Genomic DNA, 21,035 nt, shown 5'->3' with positions numbered 1-21,035 from the left:
TAGCACTTCCAGCAAGTCCATTCTAAATCTGTTGCAAATTAAGTTAATGCAACTTTATCCATCTACAAAAGATTGATTTAGATAAATTAATTTCTGATAAATTAATGTTCCAATGGTAACTCTTATATAGGAATTTATTTATATTTCATCATTTTAATATTAAGGCATTATCATATTTACATAATCATTTGCTTGATATTTGCAGGATTCTATAATGGGAGTAATGAATAATGGGTGTTTAGATATAGGAAATTCTATACGTGATGTCGTATGTGCTTGGAATGATAAAATGGAAGATAAAAGTTTTAGAAAATGGCTCAAGCTTACACAAGGAATAAAAGAGACATTATTTTATCCTATTACCTTTGGCTAAAAAAACTTGTGTAGTTTAGTAGCTAAAAAACGTAATCCTATTACCCACACACGCCGTTAAAGATATATCCGTAATTTTTGTACCTACTTTTTCCTAAATCCTTACCTTATTATCCATTCATATATGCGGGGTGTTAAAAAAGAGGTTAGGAAATTCCAGAGAAGATTGAAACCGCTAAATCGAGAAAAAGCCTTAGTAAACTCGAATCTATTTAAAGCAATATTTAAAGGATATTAAATTTTGGAAGACATGCAACAACATAATTAAAATCATTAAAATTTAAGAATGACATTTGGATTGCTTTTCTTGTAAATTTGAAAATACTTCAGATTTAATTGCATAAATAATTTCTCACATCATTAGATGTATAGATATATTGAAGTACCTATCAAATTATTATAAGGTCTCATAATTAATTAATCGTAAAAATTAACAAATACGTTTATTTAAAAGCTAGCTGACAACTTGTGAGCTTGTGAGCATCAAAGCAATTAGAACCATAATTACCCCTTGGAGACAAAGTATTTTTTTAAGCTTGGCATTGTCTACGAATAGAACATTTTTTATTTAAGATAAATTCAATAATATTTTTCCATTTTTCCATATTTATCATTTTTGTTCGTGCCAAAATTATAAGATATTTACCAAATATACCATACGAACATTAACGTTATCATATTGATTTTCTTCGAACGCATTCATAGACTTATACTCTCCAAAGGGTTAATGCATGTTCCAGTAGCTAGAATGCATTAAGAGTACTGTTCACAGTAATTGAATAACGAATTTCAGTTACAGTGGAGAGAACAGAATCCAGTGGAACAGTGAGAAATTCAACGTACGACAAAGGTGATTCAGCTACCGGCACGCCAGTTGTAGTGAATGCTTGTGGTGCATCTTCAAGATTAAGGCGAGGATTTTCCACTTCACACGGATACTTTCATGGTTCCTCACAGAGAGTATCATCCAGGGTAAGAAAATTTCTTTTTAGCGGATTGATTGCCATGATTGTCGCCAGTGATTCGACTAGTAAATTAATTTAATAATTCAATTTAATAATTAAGGAAAGAAAGAAAGTTTTCAATAATACTTAAATCATTATACAATATAATAATATAATAATTATTTATTTATCGATGAAACTGAAGCCTAACAATCTTTTGATAATTAATAAAGGAATAATAAAAATGAACATAGTGGGCCTGAACTTTTACATTAAACAAATACATATTTTAAATTAATTCACAATTAACATAATAAAATGTATTTATTAATATTTAATAAAAAATGTCTCTCACCATTAACCTTCGAACGACGGACCAGAGAGAGAGCCACAATTTTAATTTAATTTTGTATTTTGTTATTTTCATTTTCTAAATTTTGCACAGTTTCTTTAAAAATTTTTCTTTTAATATATGAAACCCTTTTGTTTAAAAATTATATATTTAGCTTTATATTAATTTCCTGGTATACATTTTTTAATTTTGGATCATGGTTGACCCAAAGTCCGTTGTTTAAGGGATTAAACGAAGCTTATATTATTATTCAGAGGCATACATATTATCAGAAGGGTTAGAAATCTTATGATAATAACAAGCTTTTACAAATGCTTGTAATATAATTTTATATAATACCATACGAAGCTGAAACGATTGATTTTATTAAGTTTGTAACAATTTTATGTTACAATAAACACTATTGAATTCACATTTTCTAAAGCTGTTTTACTATCTTCAGTAAATAGGGTGTTTGAAAGTTGGAAGAATTTCTCACAAATCGAAGCAACGGCTTTCTTCCCGAAGAAATCTCTCTTAAGAGAGTAGTCCACACTGATTCTGTCGATTCACATATTTCAATCCAACAGCTACCTTTTTTTCCGTTAAACCTTATTTTATTTCAGCAAAAGCACCGAACGTCCTAAGCTGGTATGATCCACAATTTATCACTATCTTCTTGCGATTCCTTCGCTATTCTTTCGACTGATGATAAAATTACTATCAACCGACCTTTACATCTGTACTTTTCATTTTCTTAACACATTTACTGCCACATACACTGGTGACCTATATTACGAATTTAGGTCGGGAAAATCCTATATTCCTGAATCGAAAAGGAAAATTTATTTAAAAATTTTGTTCATACCTTATTAATATTATGTTAACATTCAACTTAATTTTCCTTATTTTTTGTTTATTTTCGATAACGATAGGTGACATTTTCAACAAAATTAATTATCTCTGAAATGTATCGTATCTAATTATCTATACTTGCGTTTATTAAATCCCCTTATTATATAAATCTCAAAATGTCACCTGAAATACTGACAGGATCGTAGATTAACTAGGAAGGCCAAAATGTTGACTACAGATTGTAGAATATAATGCACCTATATTCAACGTATTGTTACCCAAACAAGTACGTGATAGCGCATGATTGGATATTTAACGTTGACAATCTGAGTGGCAGCGAAGATATTAAACTAAATTCGTAATATCAATCTTCAATGATTCACATGACGATTAATACATCACTGCGTGCGCCAATATACTTCATTCAAATCATTATTCACGATAGCTGCATTAGGTTGTAATTACGATCATTTATACGCTATCAATTCTATGAAAATTATCAATTGACATTATCAATTCTATGACAGAATTTTGATAAACAGGTACGCGTTCCACGAACGAGGGTCTCCAGGGATTTTGCTCGAAAATGTCAAGAATCTGATTTTTCTCATGAATCAAGGGAACAGGTTCGTACCAATGGAACCAACTGCCTGTCAAGAGACACAGAGGACAATTCTGTCCGTGAGAAACAAAACTCAGCCTGCCCCTTCGCCAGACAACACGTGATACGTAGTAATTACATGGGCAAAAGCATTGAAGCTAAAAAAAAAGTAAGTGAATTTTGAATTTTATTAATGTAACTAACATTTTTTATTTCTACTTTAACACTTTCGATCCAGAGAGGATCCCACTTTCTGACCCTCTGTGAGTCACCACATGCAAATTTGAATGGCGAACCATGGAGAGAATTCCAATTGTAATTTAATTTTGTATTTCATATTATTTTAATTTTCTAAATTTTACACTGTTCCTTTAAAAATTATGTAACTCTTTCGATTAAAAATGATATATTTAATTTTAACTTAATATTCTTTTATATGATTCGTAACTTTAGGTCTCGATTGGCCCCAGACTTCGCTAATTCAAGGGTTAAAAAATAGAATATTTCTTCGAGCCCACTACAATGCACACGTCCTCTTTAATACGCGATAATAGAATATATAACGATGCATTCGTTAAAATCTTTGATACGTATGAATTTCAGGTGATCAGAATGTTGTTCGTAATTGTCCTGGAGTTCTTTGTCTGTTGGGCACCACTACACGTGATCAATACGTGGTACCTTTTCGCTCCAGAATTGGTTTATTCAATAGTTGGAAGCACCGGAATTAGCTTGGTTCAGCTACTCGCCTATGTTTCCAGTTGCTGCAACCCGATTACCTACTGTTTCATGAACAGAAAGTTTCGACAAGCATTCCTTGGCCTCTTTGACTGCCACCGTTGTTGGAGGTAATTAAAGCTAATTTATTGTGTTACTTTGTTCTCGATCCCTGGCGACCTTTAGATACGATTATAAAGGTGGAGTAAAATAATACAATCGGAAACGAGACGAATCTAGAAGTTAATATAATTTTCAAATAAAACAGTTGAATTCACTGTATCGGTTACAGGATCAAATTATTTTCTCCACAGCAGTAATAAGGAAGGATTAATTATTGTGCGTCTTATAAATGTTGCTATTTCATTACATTATCTATCTTAGACATCAACTCATGCTATAAATAACTTCTTCTTAAGAAACTTCTCTTATTCATGTTGCAACTGTTTGTAGATTCTCTGGTATGTTTTCTAGGTGAGACACTTTGTAATTAGTTCAATGCAAATTTGGTGCTTGAATTATCCTTGTATGCTTGATACTTTTAAAGCATCATGTTACAAAGCAGATGAAACTCAGATAAGTAGTTGAAAATATATATTAAGGAAAGGCTCAGGTTCATCTAATTCGAAAAATGTTTTTTGAAATTTAATACCTCTCTTAAAGTCAAGTGCTGTATATTGTTATTTTCAACAAAAAATTATTAACGTACATGGGTCGGAAATTGATTAGTTCGAAAGAAATCTTAGGGAGGGAGAAAAAGAGCCTAATGGTCTCTCCTTAAAATATTTTTCCAACTATTCGATTTTTCACTCTTTATACTTTTCACCCTTGGTGATTTTATACCTTTTTGTAGAGAATTGAAATACGCTTCGACTGACATACAATAAAGCATGAAATTGTAAATTCGAAAAGTTTTATTGAAGATCAAAGTAGATCTGTAGTTTAGAATTATGAGTTTTGTAGCTGAATTTTATGTCTTTTAATTCTTTGATCGTTATTTTGCCAGGTTACATAAATCCTCGACAATGGGTTTATGCAAGTTGTAGCAAAAAAAGGTCAGGTCGTAACACTTGGATTTCTTATTGAGAACTGAATTAAAGTTGTAATAAATCCAGGAATGTTTGCTACAAAAGTTATGACAGAGTTTGTAAGAGATCGAGAAAGGGAATATTGGATATAAAAGTTGCGAATGAATTACGTCTATTCTTAAGAAACGAATATCGATCAAGTATTTAACAAGGGTAATAATTAAACGGGTTTCTCTGTCGGACTCTACTTTTTTTTAATGTATAAATCAACTAGAGAACATGCAGTTCCCATGAATATTTGAAACGAATTGGGGATCTATTTTCTGAAATAATAATGATACGAGCGTTCTATTGTCCATCAATCTTTGAGGAGATAGCTTTGAACACAAAAGTAACAATTTTTAAAAAACTCCTACTTTGAAGCTTCATTTATTTATATTGAACAATTTTGTACATTGCAGATTTATAGCCGAAGTTAGTGAATTTACCCGTAATAAAAATGACTAACATATTCTTATTTTTAATAACTAGAAATTCCTTTATAGAGTCACGAAAGTATTGTAGAAAATTTCCGAAACTATTAAATATCAAGGAGAGCATGCTGATACTGTGGGAATAAAATAACCGTTGCCATTGTTTAATATAAAAATATCTGCTTTAATTTCAGAGTAGGGTGTAGAAACAGCGATATCGCTATGGCATCAACCAGAAATGCAGTTCAAGGTGGAAACAACAGCGAGCTGAGTGGGAATGAAACGACGGTATATCTCGGAAAAGCGTCGTTGGTCGCCAGATCCGGTACGGTAACACAATTTTTTCAGAATTTCACAAATAACAGTACTATGAAAACCAATACTTTCTGAAGAAGTTAAATAACGATAAAAAAATGTCACAGTACATAAAATAATAAAGTACTGAAAGAATTCTGAGAAAAATTACATGATTCGATAAAAACATCTTTGGTGAGTTGCAAAGAAAACGTATTTACTTAAAACAAATTAATAAAATGCATCGACTGAAAAAAGAAACTATATAAAATATAAATTAATCCGAGATGAATAGTATCTTTTTCGTTCGAATTTTTTCGATCATCTTATTTCACTTGGCCTATGATTTCTACTCTTTCACATCGTTTTGTATAATTAAGAGTATAATAGGCTTTCAAAATTCCATTCGGATGCTGGAAATGAAACAGGGAATCATTTATCGTTTTGAAACGGTGTTATCCTTGACCTAATGCCTTTGCGCGAGTCACAATCCGTATACCTGTAGGGGTCGCATTGGAACTAAACAACGATTGAAGTAAACTTTTTGTTTAATATTATTCAGTTACAGCAATATCGCTCAAATATCGTAGTTATAACTGGATATAAGGGCTTGAATAACCCAGCATCCACCGAGCGAGTATTATTAAGGAATCTCGTATCGTAGCGTGTGGAACATCTAAAATCAAGGGATTAACCCATTTCCACCGATAAGCGGACTATTTCCGAGCACGCAGCACGATCTCTGCTTGGGAAGCAGAATATTGCAATCAATTTAGATGATGACCACAACGAGAAATATTTCTACTAACGTTCTTCCTGATACCTATTAAGTGCAGCAAAAAGCTCCTCTGGATTTATAAAATAAAATTTTAGTATCTCAACGATTTTGAAATATCGTTTTATTTAATAAGATTATCATGTTTATGAAATTTCGTGCGAAGGCATTGGTGAGAATACGTGTAGAGAGTAATAGGCCCCTGCGGAAAGTTAGCTAGCGGCAACTTATCAAGAGTCTACCGCATTGAATATCAATGCCTCTTTAGACCCCTGATAAAGTCACTCTACAATACTTGGAAAACGTCAGGAACATTTTTCTAGTGTCAGACCTAACAGCGTTAAGCATAACGCGTGTAATCTCGGTTCCATGTCCAAGTTTAAACGTTTCATCCAAGCGGAACGAGATTATTTCTGCATCGCCGAATCTTGTTCAATTTTGTTCGAGTTCCTGTCAAGACCCTTGTCCAAACTTTAACCCTTAACTGTTTAAAGTTTAATTACAATCCAACTGGTACGTGCTCCGATTGTAGTCTTTATTCATTGCTAAATTCTATCAAATTAAGACGACTTCTGTTTCAACAAGAGCTAGGAAGATGTGATTTCAGTTCAGTACCTGGACTTTAAGAAATTCCTGCGATAAATTAATTTTCGTTTTACACTGAATTCTTAATGTCCAATTTTATCGAAAAACTTTTACTTTACTTTTCATTGATACTAAAATGTCAGAAGATTTATTACACACAGCTTATAAAACTTATAATGACTTGAACAGGTGCTTGAACGAGGAAAAAACTGGTGTAAAATGTTATTATAAATAATGTTAAAATAATACTGATTTATTGCTTTATAGGTTCTACTTTTTATATTCGAGAAGTCTAGTAATTTTAAATTGTTAGAACTTATTAGTTACCTTCGGGTTTTGAAATAATTGAATTAAAGCCAGAGTAGAAATTTTCTTCGCATATTTCTGTTGGAGGTTTTCAATAATACATACCATTCTTTCACTTTAAAATCTATTTTCAAACGTTTTCATATGATTTTCTTTTGCCGAGATATACGAGTTTGAATTTATAAGAACCCCTACGCATAGAAGGTAGGGTATATTACATCACGTACATGGAAGTCTACCCTCTTGAAGTATCGCTGAAGTAGAGAAAAGGTACCAAAATTGATAAAGTACTACAGACTGGCAATAAGTGGAATAACTACTTTAAAATCATATATAATTTGGTATTCAACAGTAGTTTTTTTTTTAAACATTTATCAATATAAAGACACAAAAAATTAAATAAGAAACGTTAAACGTTATTTTCTCTGTTTTGTACCTCATTGAGCATGGTAGGTTCCCCTGGAAAAATGGCAATGCTCTGCCCCCCCCTCCCCCCCGCCCCAGCTCCCTCTTTTATTTCTAATACCATTAAACTTTAATTTAGTCAAAATTAAAATTTAGAAAATTCTCCCTTCCTCTATATTGCAATTTTTCGTCGGGAACCCTTCTTTGCTCGAAACTGTATATTGCAGACACGTAACACTAGCAGATATACTTACATACTTGTTAACAAACTCAGCAAACACGTGAGAGTCGGATGTAACAGGTGGTTTATATCGCTAGCGTATAACGTTGCTCTTCACTTCGATCTTCCAAATTAACACCTCGCCTGCGAACAGTGCTTAAGGGCTTTCAACGTTAATTGCTTATCGTTGACTGCTTATTCTTAACCGTTTGAGCTACATTTTTATAAAGTTTCACATTCTTTTTTAAATTTTAGAATTGTCCAACTTTTCTTGTTGGATTCGACTGATATTTGTTTTTACACTTGAGATACCCACTGTTCGCTGAGACAAAGTACACCTCACTCGACTTTTCATCCTATGGAACTTTTCCCTATATTGCTATTTGCCCTAGGGAAGCCTACCATTTCCAGTACTGTACACATTACACTTACAATTAGAAGATTGATGTTAACTTCATTATTACACGTAGATTCTATTTTCAGAGGTGATGAGATTACTGGAAGAGGAAGATCGGGTCTAGTACAGGCAGAACGTGTCCTACCTCGAAAATCCAAGATCAAACGTTCCGCTGCTACAGACTGGTAACGAGCAGGACGATTTCTTTTTAAAAATATCATGGCGTCCATCTACTGACAGGGTTCATTTACCTAAAGAGAAGTGTCTTGCGAATAACGATTCACAGTGTTACTCATCGAGAACATCCTGCGTGGACAATCTAAATTTTCTCTATGACTGATAACTGAAGGACCTATTTTAATTGTCCCATGCACAAACGCGTTACGTGAATCACAAGACACACTGGTACGTATGTCTTTTAGTGATTTTGAGGCATATGTTTTTCGAAGTACTTATAAATAAGTTATTCCTTCTTTTTTCTATAATATTTATTTGGTTGATGTGAATTAGATATATGGAAGAGTTATAACTTGTTTCTATTTACCCTTTGGGTATTCTTCAATTTTTTTATGGTGTAAATGTTTTAAATATTAAGGTAAATTAATATATTGAATGCCGTGTGGGTTATTAATAATTGGCACTATAAATTTAACCCTTTTAACATTGATATGTAATTTTGTTACATATGTAAATTGTCATAGCTTCCAAAATTGTGGTTTTCTGGATTGTAGTTAAAATATTGGTACAGTAAAGATTCGATGAAAGCGAAAAAAATGTGTACGATGAAAGTGAAGAACTCATCCTCACCATTAGACGTATAGTTCGCTTGCCGAGCAATGTAATACGATCTGGGATCGGATATATCAGTGAAGTAATACTAATGCAACGGCTTAACTTATTTTTCATTCTTTTCTTATAAAACTTTTACCAGGATATTTATGACATTTTATTTATTTGTTAAATTGACGATAATAAGTTTCGGTCACAGGGAAGAATAGCGAATGAAAAAGAAAGAGAACCCGTGATCGTGACAATCGGGAGTTCCTCTTTAACTCGCCGTCCTTTTACACGTTCGAAGGTGTTGGCAAGTAAAAGTTTGATCCCGAGGGTTTAGCTTTTATCGAATCTTTACTGTATTTCTTATTTTATTAGAAAATTTCTGTGTCGGTATGGTTTACTAATGTCGAGTCTTGAAGGGTTGATATAATCGAATGTTTGAATGAAAGAAAAAATTAAGGAAAATTTTAGATTGCATTGGTATTATACCACTTTCGTAAGATGGCAAGTGGAAAATTTAAATTGGAAAATGGAACGATCGTATTCTGAATAATTATAGTTATAGGGTACGATTTTCACTACGACGTTTAACAAGTTAATCCCTTGATTACTATGGTCCATAGTCGTCCAACGCAAAGCGTTTGCATTTCAAAATAGGAGATGCTATGAAAATTAAAAAATTACAATTAAGTTAACAATTTAATATACAAACGTACGAAAACGTTTTGTGACAAAAATGGTCATACCGAAAGTGTTGAGAATCATTTTATGCGTGTTGTATAAATGCGTCTTATGTCTGTAAAGAAACATACAAAAATGTATTCTTAAGCGTGTCAAATGTACAATTGCAAACTTTATGAATAAAATAAATCAGAATATGGGTTTCTGAGAAATTTTCGTAATTGTACTACGAAAGTTCTCAGCTGATTTAAACTTATTATCTTTTATACAGTTGATTGTTGTTTATAATTAAGTAGAAACCTACTTAATTTGTTCATTTGGTCAAATTGTTCACTAATTTATTATTAGTATTTTATAGACTCTGTGGAACTTGCAATTTTAGAAACAGGGACAAGTTGTAGATTATTTTGTTACGGTAAGTGAGTGAAAAAAAAAATAAATATGAAAATAATGCATGTGTAATGAAATGAATCAGGTTGTTACATGTCAAATGACTGATTTTGAAATGTTGCAACATTGTTCAAACAATATTGCAACATTGTAGCTATAGGTACAATGTTTCTGCAACAATACTACAATATCGCTGCAATGTGGTGGTATGCTTTTGTGCTGTATAGATCAATTAGAAGCTTAGAATTCAGTGGAAATGACTACACACTGCATTCAAGAGTGTTCTTGGTACAATAGATCACACAATAGAATGCAAACAATACATCAGAGTGACATTCACGAATTGTTTTACAAAGCTTTGTCAGGTGTTACACAATTCCCATATTCCCCTCGCATCGCTGCAACAAATTACCATTTATTTTGGTTATTGCAAAATTTCGTAATGAGGAGCAAATTACAAAGTAAAAATGATTAATTGCAAAATTTTCAGAATCTTGATATTCTTATGTTGCGACATACTTTTGAAAAACTGATTTATTCCAAGAAAAATTTCTAATCCAACCAAACCTGAAATTCTCGGGTTTTTCATCCGTCTAAAGCTAAAGTAAGATATGGCATTTCAACTTTCTGTTCTGTTTCGTCGCGTTTACGCATCTGCCTCATTTTCATTAAGGAGAGTTTGTTTTGATTAATGAATGTTCTTTATAACGAAGTTATAACTGTTGAAAGTTTCGTGAATAAATCTGCCGTTTCATCTGTGGCAGCTTAATCCCTCCTGTCAGATTCTAGAGGAAATTATGAGTGACTTATTCTTCAATCAGTCACGCAGAATAGCTACCCCTTCATCATTATATTTCTTAGTGATATTTTTAACACCATATTTCGCATAGCAGTATCCATTTTATTTATTTATTAATAATTATTTGAATTTATTTCGCCTCATTATTTTTTGGGCACAAATAAAAATATGCAATTATCCTTATTTTATCCTGAAACGATTGACTATTGGAATAGTTACAATTAAAAAATTTGTTATGCTATTCTGTATATATTATCTTCATTTTCCAAAATTTACACTATTTTTTAAAATATTATTTCTCAAAATATGGAACTCTTTCTTTAAAAATTTATCGCAATCACATTAATATTTGAACACCACCATATTCAAGTAGTTATTGCACGAAATAATTTACTTGTTAAGTTAGGAGTATCAACTTTAAAACCGAAACTGTTACCGATATAAGCTCAGAAAACAGCAGATCAGTGTAGTGGGCTGGTGTAGTTCACCGGAAATGGGAGTAGGTAGGTCATTCCGTGCACAATAATACGCGGCCACATGTGGCAAAAAGCTGAAAAAACATCAGATATTCATTGGATTTGAAAATGACAGGTTTGGAAATATACGTCGAGGCATGTAGTTTGATGGTACGAAGGTATAGTGGAAGGCACAGTGGAATCTTAATTATCAGAACACTGACTAACAAAAGGATCGATTATCAGAACTTTGATTAACGGAGCATGCAATTATTGGAATATTGTTTGATGGAACGCTTAATTATCCTAACAGCACGTGTCATGAGTAGTTTCGATAATTAAGATTCTATTGTACCACAAAAGCATTTATGACATAGGAAGCTGAAGATTTGATGAAACTGATTACCTAAATGTTTCATTGATACTCTTAATGCTAATTAAATGACTGTTTGTTGCTTTTCTATTTATTTTTCTCCAGTAAGACAGGATAAACGTACTACAATAGGTAATTTATTTTTATCAACTATTTATTCACACTTTAATGATTTTACAGATAAACAATAATTATTAAGAAATAATTATTTTTGATTGTACAGCTTCTTAAGTTTTTTTCCAAATGAAAGAATATTCAAATAAATATTTTAATCTTTAAACAACCTTTCTTCTTTTTTCTACTTGAAAAGAGGAAACATTTCTGGAAAGTAAAATAAAAAATGGAAACTGGTGTTTAATTTACAACTAGAGAAGTAATATCGTATAAATGATTACGACAAAAATTTGTTCAATAATTGATTTATTGCATTTACCACGGTGCTGCAGCCATTGGTCACGTCAAAGCTTTAAATTAATATCCAAATCAATTAGTACCCAAAGGCATTTCAACGGATAACGATGTAGATTATCGTGGACATAAATAATGCTATCCGTAATATTAAACTTGTTTCAATTTACTGTAAATCGCTGTAAAACCCATTCATTATTCACATTTAATCCATTTGCCTCTGACTGCGAGTAACCTAATTCTTACCTAACAGAAATATTAATTGCACTGTTTCAGAATTTGTTGAGAAAGATAGATCAATTTTGATTTCGATTTTGAAAGACTTGTCCTCCTGTACTTACAAGACCATGGATAACCGTTCTGACATTATAGAGACTTCAAACTTATGAATATAAAGTAGCTTTAACTTTACTTATTGTTAACATTGTATTATCAGTTGTTCTGGAAGTTCGTGTCGCTGAATATGAACCGTAGAATTTCCTATTGAATATACACAGATCCAATAAACAGAATCGTGTAACTTGTACAATTTGTTCGACAGATTCTTACGTACCTATTTTCTTCTCGTCGTAATACAACATAAATATAAGCTTCTTATTATTTTTTATGGAAAGTTAAAATGAATGTATTTATTTGGGATAAATTTAATGCTACCTCTTCCAAATTCATTCCATACATATTTCGTTGCTAATTTATTAACACGTAATGTTAATATCTTAATTAATATTTGAAATCGTAATATTTTCATTTGATTATAGAAATTATCATGACAGCATAAAGTTCCTTTATGAAAAATCAATACTGAAGTGGGTTTTAATCATATTTCTTTTAACATAAATTTATAATAATTATGTTTGTACATCTGTGTGACGAATAACTAATTTGAAGTTAAAAATAAAAAACAAAACAAATAAGGTAATATCGAAACAAAATGTACCATGCATTTCATAAATTCATTTCATTTCATTATGGAATTAGTTATCTTATTTATATAAATTTAAATTAATGAAAATGTGATGCACATACAGAAATTAATATTTCATTATCAAGTTTCTGAAATGAAAACCTGCAATGTGAACTGAAATTTTTCAACGAAGAATTTTTTTACGAGTTCTAATATGCTATCGCAGAAAGCAGTTTGATTTTTATTCCTTCCTTTTCATTTATATGGTCCATGGCGTTCGCAGTAATAGCTTTTCTACGACTAATACGAAAGTTACACTGAACATTGATTTTTAGTGGAGGTATTTCCACAGGAACACCTCTGAAGACTTTCAGGCACACCTTGAAATGGAACAAAGATTTAACTGAAAGCGGAAACTTTATTGGAAACTATCTGGATTACTTTAAACTCTAATAAGAAACCACTCGTAATGAAAAATCCTGTTCCATTCTTGAACGCCGTCAGTTGCGATTTTGTTCGTACTCATTCAGAAACTTGTTGCGCAAATAACTTTGATGGACTAATCTGATTGTAATCTTGTGCTGGAAAAAAGCACTTTTTACATTTTATCTTCCTCACTTCAAAGTGTTTTAAACGCGTGTAATTAAGAGTGACTTATTAAATTTAAAATTAAAATCATAGTTTTATATTGCTCTTGTGATAACGAGTTATTTAGAAGAAGAAAGGAAACTTTATGAATAATAATATCTCGCATTGAAATTATTTAAAATTTTGTTAATTTTCTCAAATTTACATTCAATAATGGAAGATATTTTTACACCAGAATGATATGCTCTGCACGTTAGTTGTCACCTGCATCTAATATGGAGATGATATGTAGCATGTTGGAATATGTTAGCAGCAATGCATTCTTAAACAGGGTCAAAGGTTATCTGATTCAATAAATTTATATCGCCTCTAATATTAAAGCAAATATGTGACTGTAATCCTTTATCTTCTACAACCCTTTTGCATATTTTCATTATTAATGACTACTACGGCAGTGATAGATACTTATGAATGATTTCCCTTTTATTAACCGACTTCGAAAAAGAAGGAGGTTACTAAATTCGATCAGTATATATACGTATATATATTTTTCAATATAAGTTCCTGAAGTTTTAAGGACAGAAACAGAGGATATTGAATTTTGCGCTCTTCTGATTTACCTCGACACGCAACTTTCCCATGTTAGGGTTATTCGCCACATTAACTTTGATATACATATATCAAGACCGTCTAACGTGTTATCAGCACGAAAGGACCGATTTGCTGGTCAGCACCTTCGTCGAATTTATTCAATTCATTATTTCTTATGGGGATATTTAAAGTATGTTGTATACGAATCATCAATCACGAGAATTGAAGGTTTAAAATAAAGAATCGGTAAAACGTTTCACATAAAATTTCCTAAAACCATTCTTCTTTTTTTTCCCACTATTCTTAGATTGGAGATAAAAAAATTGAATAAGTATCCTGTATTACTACCAGTTTATGTACCGCGATGCACTGACTTCTTAAACAATAATCTTTGTTGATTCTAATGAAAAGAGTCACGAGGTGTATTTTTTTGAAAGAAGTAACAGGGCGTAGTAATACAGAGAAGTAATAGAGATTCTTTTTGTTTCACCGTTTAAAGTACCCTTTTGTCTGACAAAAGATATTATCCCCCAGGAGGCAACTACAGCGGCCACCCTCATTTTTTTAAAAATAGAATGGTAGGTCTGCACGCTGACGCAGAAATTATTCCAGAGAAATTGCAAGAACAGTAAATTCATTACATTATGTGGTTACGCTGGATGATTCAACGTTGCTACCCCTCGTTCTTACTTATTCTCAAGCAATAGACGTTTATCTTCAGCGATTATTCAAGCGCTCCGAAACCCTATATTGCGATTATACAACGCCCCATCGTTGCTTCGGAATACATGTATTAAGTCTAAGGGAATAGAACAGTTTACCCGTGAAAATTTAAATTTTTCATTTAACCCGCCCCGCGATATTTCACTGTATTTATATGGCTTAAGGGAATTATACTTTACTTTCAGGTGAAAGTAAGGAAACCACCGTCGGTATTTAGTGATCACCGTATAAATTGTTAGAAATATGTATAACAGTGAAATTAGAAGCATTACAGACGAGTATGTTGTGTTTACATCGATAGATCGTCAGTCTCGTACCAAGCTTCGTCCTGGAAAGATCGTGCTGTGACGTCTGAAGGTTAGTTGTCATAACACGTTACTCTTTTGCATGTAATTTGTTTAATTAACACTTGCATGGCCTTTGGTGGATCTTTTTAGACTCTTAAATTACAACTTTGTTATTTCATTCTGAAGAAGATTCTTAAAAAACTTTAAATTTAATAAACATTTTAAATGTAAGGTTATAATAGTGCGGCAAAAGCTAGAAATCGCGGAATGCGAAAACTCGGAAGGTAGGGAGGGGAGATCGAGATATCGCGATTTGCCCTAGGGAAACCTATCATGCTTGGTACTGTACATTATTACTGTATCGGTCGATATCATTGCTAGTTGTTGAGGTTGATTTTAATTCTATATAATTCAATCTTGTATAATTATTGTAAATACTATCACCTTGCGAGCATAATTTAGCACGAGAGCAATTCTTAGACAACTCTGGTTTCAAGACTTTAAGAGTTTAAATAAAATTCCGAGTGATCCAAAGCTCAAACGTGCTTGAATTGTCTAAGAGCTTGCAAGAGGGAGTTTCGAATATCCATCACTGCCTACAATTCCTACTACCACCATATAGTGGTAGCCTACGATATAGTAAACGTGTACTTAGAAACAAGACAAACTCGTGCCTCTCTTTGATGGTTGGTAATTACTCGAGAGATGTCGCAATGTAATTATATTTAGTCTCGAACTCATTAATTTCGCTTCGCTGAATCAGTATTGAATGCAAATTCTTTGCTCGTTGAATTTAGAATTCAGAGATGTATCATGAGAATCGCTTTTCAGATTAACATCTGTTGAACAGATTTTAGTTAATATATGTACAAATAACAACAGCAGGTGTATCAAGCTGGTCGTGAAAAAAAAAAAGAAAATGAATATTATGTTTTATCGCTTTTCGCAAAATAGTCGGTTTTAGAACTTTTAAACTTAAATGATAATTATTAGGGAAAATTATTAGAAATGTGTTTTCGATGTTTGTGATAGATAATAATATTAGGTGAGTGCAACAGTTCTGACGGTTTTAGATAATAATAATGCAGGACTTAATAACTGTATTTTGTATTTTTACTTGTTTTCTACGTGTCTATATATTTTCCACTTAATTCTACGACAACAAATCTATGATTTTTCATTTCTACGAACTCATCAATAGTCTGCTTAATTTATTTTTTATTTGTAAATCAAAAAGATCCGTTAGAATGGTGACAGGATAATATGGAAATTGTGTGTCATCCTCCTACCAAGTAGGCAGTAGTATAAGTCCAAGCCTATAAATCTATCGAAGTCAGACAGCATTCAGACTTATCCTACCTTTCACTTCAATTAAAAACATGTCACCACTAACAAGGGAAATATGAAAAATGAGATACGACATCTTGTAACAGTTGTTTTAGTTTTTCAGAGGTCACTTTTGCGACAGGTTCATGGTATGTTTAAGATGATGTCACTATGTTTATCAGTGCTAGTTGTTTGCTCTTGATAAGAGAATTTAACATTCAAATGAAGGCAAATAAATCTTGACCTAGACCTACGAAAACACTAATTACTTACATCATAATTAAACAGAACACTATACCTTTAATAAGACTGGATAATAATGAAATTAAAATTAAAACTAATTAATTAATTCAATTAAAAAAATTGGATACATATTACAATGATTTAATATTATTTAATATAATAAATAATAATTTTTTGGGAAAATAATATTATCTTTTGGTACAATTTTCTTCTCCTTCGTATATTCTGTACTTCGGGACTTTTAGTTTTTATCTTTTAATTAAATGTGAAAGGGTGTGTGTCCCCCGGAGTCTAATTAGTTGTTCCTCTTCTTTTCTTGCAAACGCTGTGACTGAACATATCCCTTTGATGCTTTCTTCATGAAAATTATTTCATTCCCCTCTTATTACCCTTTGCCCCTTGTATCCAAGTTGGGCTCTGTTTCGTCAATCTTGAGATAGTAGAAAGTGAAGTATAGTAATGTTTCTATATAGATGTAAATATTTTTGTACTCTTATATGAAGTAGCTTAATTGTAATTGATATTTTACATGGTGAAGAAACTGCGGATGTTTATGCGTTTAGAATGTGCAAAAAATAAATAATCTAAATGGTACATATGTATAAGAAAACGAAATGAGTTGTTTAAAGTGTAGGAATTAAGATAATAATTCAAATTAATTGGAAATAGAAAATATGTTATAAAAATATATATTTGCATAAACATCTACAGTGTGATGACGAAATAGATTTGTAATTGAAAAATTTAATTTCTATATAATTCCTTGAAACTTTTGACATGGGTCAACTTCAATCACAGCTCTTCGATATCAATATTTGACGGATATCCGGAACATTCCTCATTTTCAATATTAAAATTTCCACCACAGAACTTCAGAAAGCAATATTGAAAATTTCTCAGTTCCATTACATTTTCTTCATATTTTTAGCGGCTTCAATGCAATTTACATCTCTGCTATATTTATAGCAGAGTTCAAACAAGAAATGAAACTTCTTCTTCCTGATTGAAGAATGATTTAGTGAACAGTGTGAAATAAGAAAACACCGTTCTGATTAGTATTTTTATACAGATATTTATTTAGTCTTTATGTACATAAAAACAGATACTTAAATATTTCATTATAAAATAATTTCCATAGAAATTATTGCATGTTCAAATACGAATGGAAGAATAATTAATCTGGTTTTGCATTGGGTTCAAGGTAAACATGTCACTCCACAAGTGATCAACATTCTGCACGTCGAACACATTTTCCCGAACTGTTTCTAATCAGTCCATCGACGCATCTGCAGCCTCTTACACATTCCTGTAACACAAATTATTACAAGGTAAAAATTTCATTTACTAAATGAATCAGTATCGATTGAATTGGTACGAGAATATTATCTTCAATTAATAATCTTAACAAAATTATCTGATAGTAAATTTTTTAATTATTATTTAGATATTAATGATGTAGAATATATCGAATATGTTAAAATTAGTAATTGAATCAAGAAAATAGTACGACCTTGTATAAAAAAAGTCGAAAATATGAAATAAATTTCCATTATTTGGAGCTTTATTTCTAAGAAAAGCAAATTTTAAAATGCTTGAATATATGTGCACCTACTTATCTTGATTTCATATCTACGAACAAACAGATGTCTATCTACGTTTATTTTTATGGACCTTGAACGTGGAAAATTAACAATGAATGAAGCAATTTTTAAACGAATGAGTAAATTAAATTTTTTTCAAAGCATTAATTACCATATTGATATTGTAATTTAACAGTTACGGGTATGGTAATTCATGCATTGTTTTGAAGTTGTGTTTCAAATGCTTATGCAAATTTTCAATGATTGTTTACGTAAATTTATCATATCATAAAATACGTGTTTCAACATGTATTCTTAGCTTAATTGCAAAGCTTAGAGACCTTCAGCTTTAAACTGGTGTCAGAAATACCTCCTGCGATAGTATACAGAAACTGATGGAAATATTGATTCCTTTATTAATCATATTATTGCACACTTGCAATTGGCGATTCATGCGTTTCTACTAATCTTGTATCCACTTTCAATTGATCAGCTACTTCAACTCTAGCCACTGATTAATTGCTACGTATTAGGTTGTTACACATCAAATGACTAACTTCGAAATATAGAAAATTTGATGCAGTTTGATAACATGAAATTATTGCAAAAGAACACTTATTAGTACAAAAACACGACTATTGGGTCATTAATTTCTTTACCAACTTTTGATACGTCAAGTATTCCAACTGAATATTATTAATTGCAAAAATCTGAAGTTAAATATTCGTATTTATTTGATTCATAAATTGAAAGTTAAACTGTTAATGTGATTTAAGTGAATGTTTGTATAATTAAGGTTTATTGTCTGTTATACTGTTAATAAAAAGTAAATACATACCAAAGTGCAGGGTCGCGGGTCAGGTTTTTCACAAGTTAGTTCACAACGACTAGCGCAAGACTGCCACTCTTCATTTTCCGGGCAAACCTGCTTCGAGGAAACAGCTGTTTCAATTTAATAAATGTTTCATTAGAATTTGTATTACTTATAGAATGATTTGATGATTTAGCGAGCAATATTAAATGATTAACTCCTTAAGTAAAATTCGATATCTTCGACATTTCATGTAAAAACATGTCGATTAAAATTCTTGAAATAACAGCAGTTCATTAAAGTAATTTTTGTTTTTGTCGACGGCACTTTGCAATATCACCAGTAATTAAATTGGATCGAAACTTTTGAAGTAAGCATTCGTGAATTTATATACGGTAACAACTGGTAGTAACGCGCTGATAAATCAACTATAAATCATAAGAAATTAACAGTTTGATTATTTTAGAAAGAAATATAGTAAAGCTCGTTACGAATTTACCAAGTCTTGAGAATATTAGAAATAATTATAATGGTTGTGAGACAAAAATAAATTAGCACTTTACTTTAAGAATATTGGTTAATATTATTAGAAGTTTAGTTACTTACTGACGGAAAAGATTGCTAAGATAGCCAATAGAGAAAGGAGAAGGCGAGACATTTTGATTGTAGGTAGACTTTGGTGATGTTCCTTTGAATCTGTAAAAAGAGTTCCAAATGTCTCGCTTTTATACTGATTTCGTTCTTTCATTTTACACTTTTGTCTTGTTTGAGTTTGATTTAAATGGCTTTAAAAAGATGATACCCTCGAAAAAAGACGAAGATTGAATATATGTATTCTGCTTTCGATTTATTTGATTTTTGGATCTCCGTTTCGTGACACAAGATAACAAAATTTATTAGCGTTATATAATATGACTGGTACCTGCACACTGCAGGAAAAGTACCACATGTTTTGATTATTATTTGCTGGTTCTTGTTAATGGATTAAATTAACCATGGTTTGTTTAATTTTACGTAAATTGCTTTTTGGAAACACTGTTTCTTATCAATTTTTTTGAAAGATACGTAACAAATTTGCTAAATGCGAATAAACTAATTAAAAATCTGTCAGTAGATTTTTTGTTTAACTTTTCATATAATACTAGAAATTTTTTTAATTCATTTACATTTATTCAAATTTAAACCAAATTTTTGTATATTTTTCATATCTTAAATTTTGTATAATTCCTTACATAGAATTTGCTCATTATTCACATTCTTTGATAAAAAATCTTTGTTCTAATTTCAATTAGGATATTTACAAGATTTTAAAAGATCACCAGAAATAAAGAAACGGCATTTTTTTACAGTATATTTTATATCTAATAGAACGTTGTCTAATAACTGTAATAGAACGTCTGTTAAAATTTCTGCTTACTTACCTGCAACTTTTAAGCTTCTGTTAACAGAATGGAAACTACTATTTTGTTATCAAGAAGTTCGCATTAAATATTGACAGACCAAGGCCTTTGTTGGTCTGTAAAGGGGATAATTATACGTTCATGGAAAATTCGAAGCAATTAAGTTAATGTATATTCTATATATCAGAAATATATTTTGCGCCGTAAAAATAATATAACCAATACGATAGTCAATGGTTTAATTTTTTTCTAATATTTAAATTAACTGTAGATAAATTATGAATGGTATAAATTGCATTGTATTTTATCTTTTTTTTTTAAATACACTTTTATATAAATCTTATATTTTAATTCAAAAATGTTATACTATTCACGACCAAGGGTTATAAAAAAATT

General features: G+C 31.1%; 2 protein-coding genes and 2 long non-coding RNA genes across 6 annotated transcripts in view; 2 read left to right on the top strand and 2 right to left on the bottom strand.

The window, feature by feature from the left end:
• Positions 1 to 9,956, top strand: part of LOC117607495 (cholecystokinin receptor type A) — a 59,339-nt gene extending 49,383 nt beyond the window's left edge. The window contains exons 6-10 of the mRNA XM_076692258.1: positions 1,166 to 1,344; positions 3,045 to 3,272; positions 3,707 to 3,951; positions 5,516 to 5,646; positions 8,390 to 9,956. Coding sequence (XP_076548373.1) covers positions 1,166 to 1,344; positions 3,045 to 3,272; positions 3,707 to 3,951; positions 5,516 to 5,646; positions 8,390 to 8,427 — 821 coding nt within the window. The 3' untranslated portion in view covers positions 8,428 to 9,956. The remainder of the gene's footprint in view (positions 1 to 1,165; positions 1,345 to 3,044; positions 3,273 to 3,706; positions 3,952 to 5,515; positions 5,647 to 8,389) is intronic.
• Positions 9,957 to 12,105: 2,149 nt separating this feature from the next.
• LOC117607332 (uncharacterized) lies at positions 12,106 to 12,980 on the bottom strand. Of its 2 annotated transcripts, none has more exons than XR_013063455.1 (3): positions 12,740 to 12,980; positions 12,433 to 12,666; positions 12,106 to 12,365 (listed from the first exon to the last, which is right to left on the bottom strand). It is a non-coding gene; the product is annotated as an uncharacterized LOC117607332 (long non-coding RNA). The 2 variants fall into 2 exon arrangements; XR_004582165.2 differs by having other exon boundaries at positions 12,106 to 12,432; positions 12,528 to 12,666.
• Positions 12,981 to 17,900: 4,920 nt separating this feature from the next.
• Positions 17,901 to 20,004, bottom strand: LOC117607276 (chymotrypsin inhibitor-like). The gene is made up of 3 exons (XM_034330808.2): positions 19,846 to 20,004; positions 19,267 to 19,370; positions 17,901 to 18,154 (listed from the first exon to the last, which is right to left on the bottom strand). The coding sequence occupies exons 1-3, from the start codon at positions 19,985 to 19,987 to the stop codon at positions 18,074 to 18,076; spliced, it is 327 nt and encodes a 108-aa protein (XP_034186699.2). The 5' UTR covers positions 19,988 to 20,004; the 3' UTR covers positions 17,901 to 18,073.
• Positions 18,047 to 21,035, top strand: part of LOC117607278 (uncharacterized) — a 65,521-nt gene continuing 62,532 nt past the window's right edge. For both annotated transcript variants that reach the window (XR_004582159.1, XR_013063379.1), the window contains exon 1: positions 18,047 to 18,176. This is a non-coding gene — a long non-coding RNA (uncharacterized LOC117607278). The remainder of the gene's footprint in view (positions 18,177 to 21,035) is intronic.

Source organism: Osmia lignaria, chromosome 14 (genome assembly GCF_051020975.1).
Source record: "Osmia lignaria lignaria isolate PbOS001 chromosome 14, iyOsmLign1, whole genome shotgun sequence".
NCBI lineage: Eukaryota > Metazoa > Arthropoda > Insecta > Hymenoptera > Megachilidae > Osmia > Osmia lignaria.
This window is presented reverse-complemented; position numbering and strand designations above follow the sequence as displayed.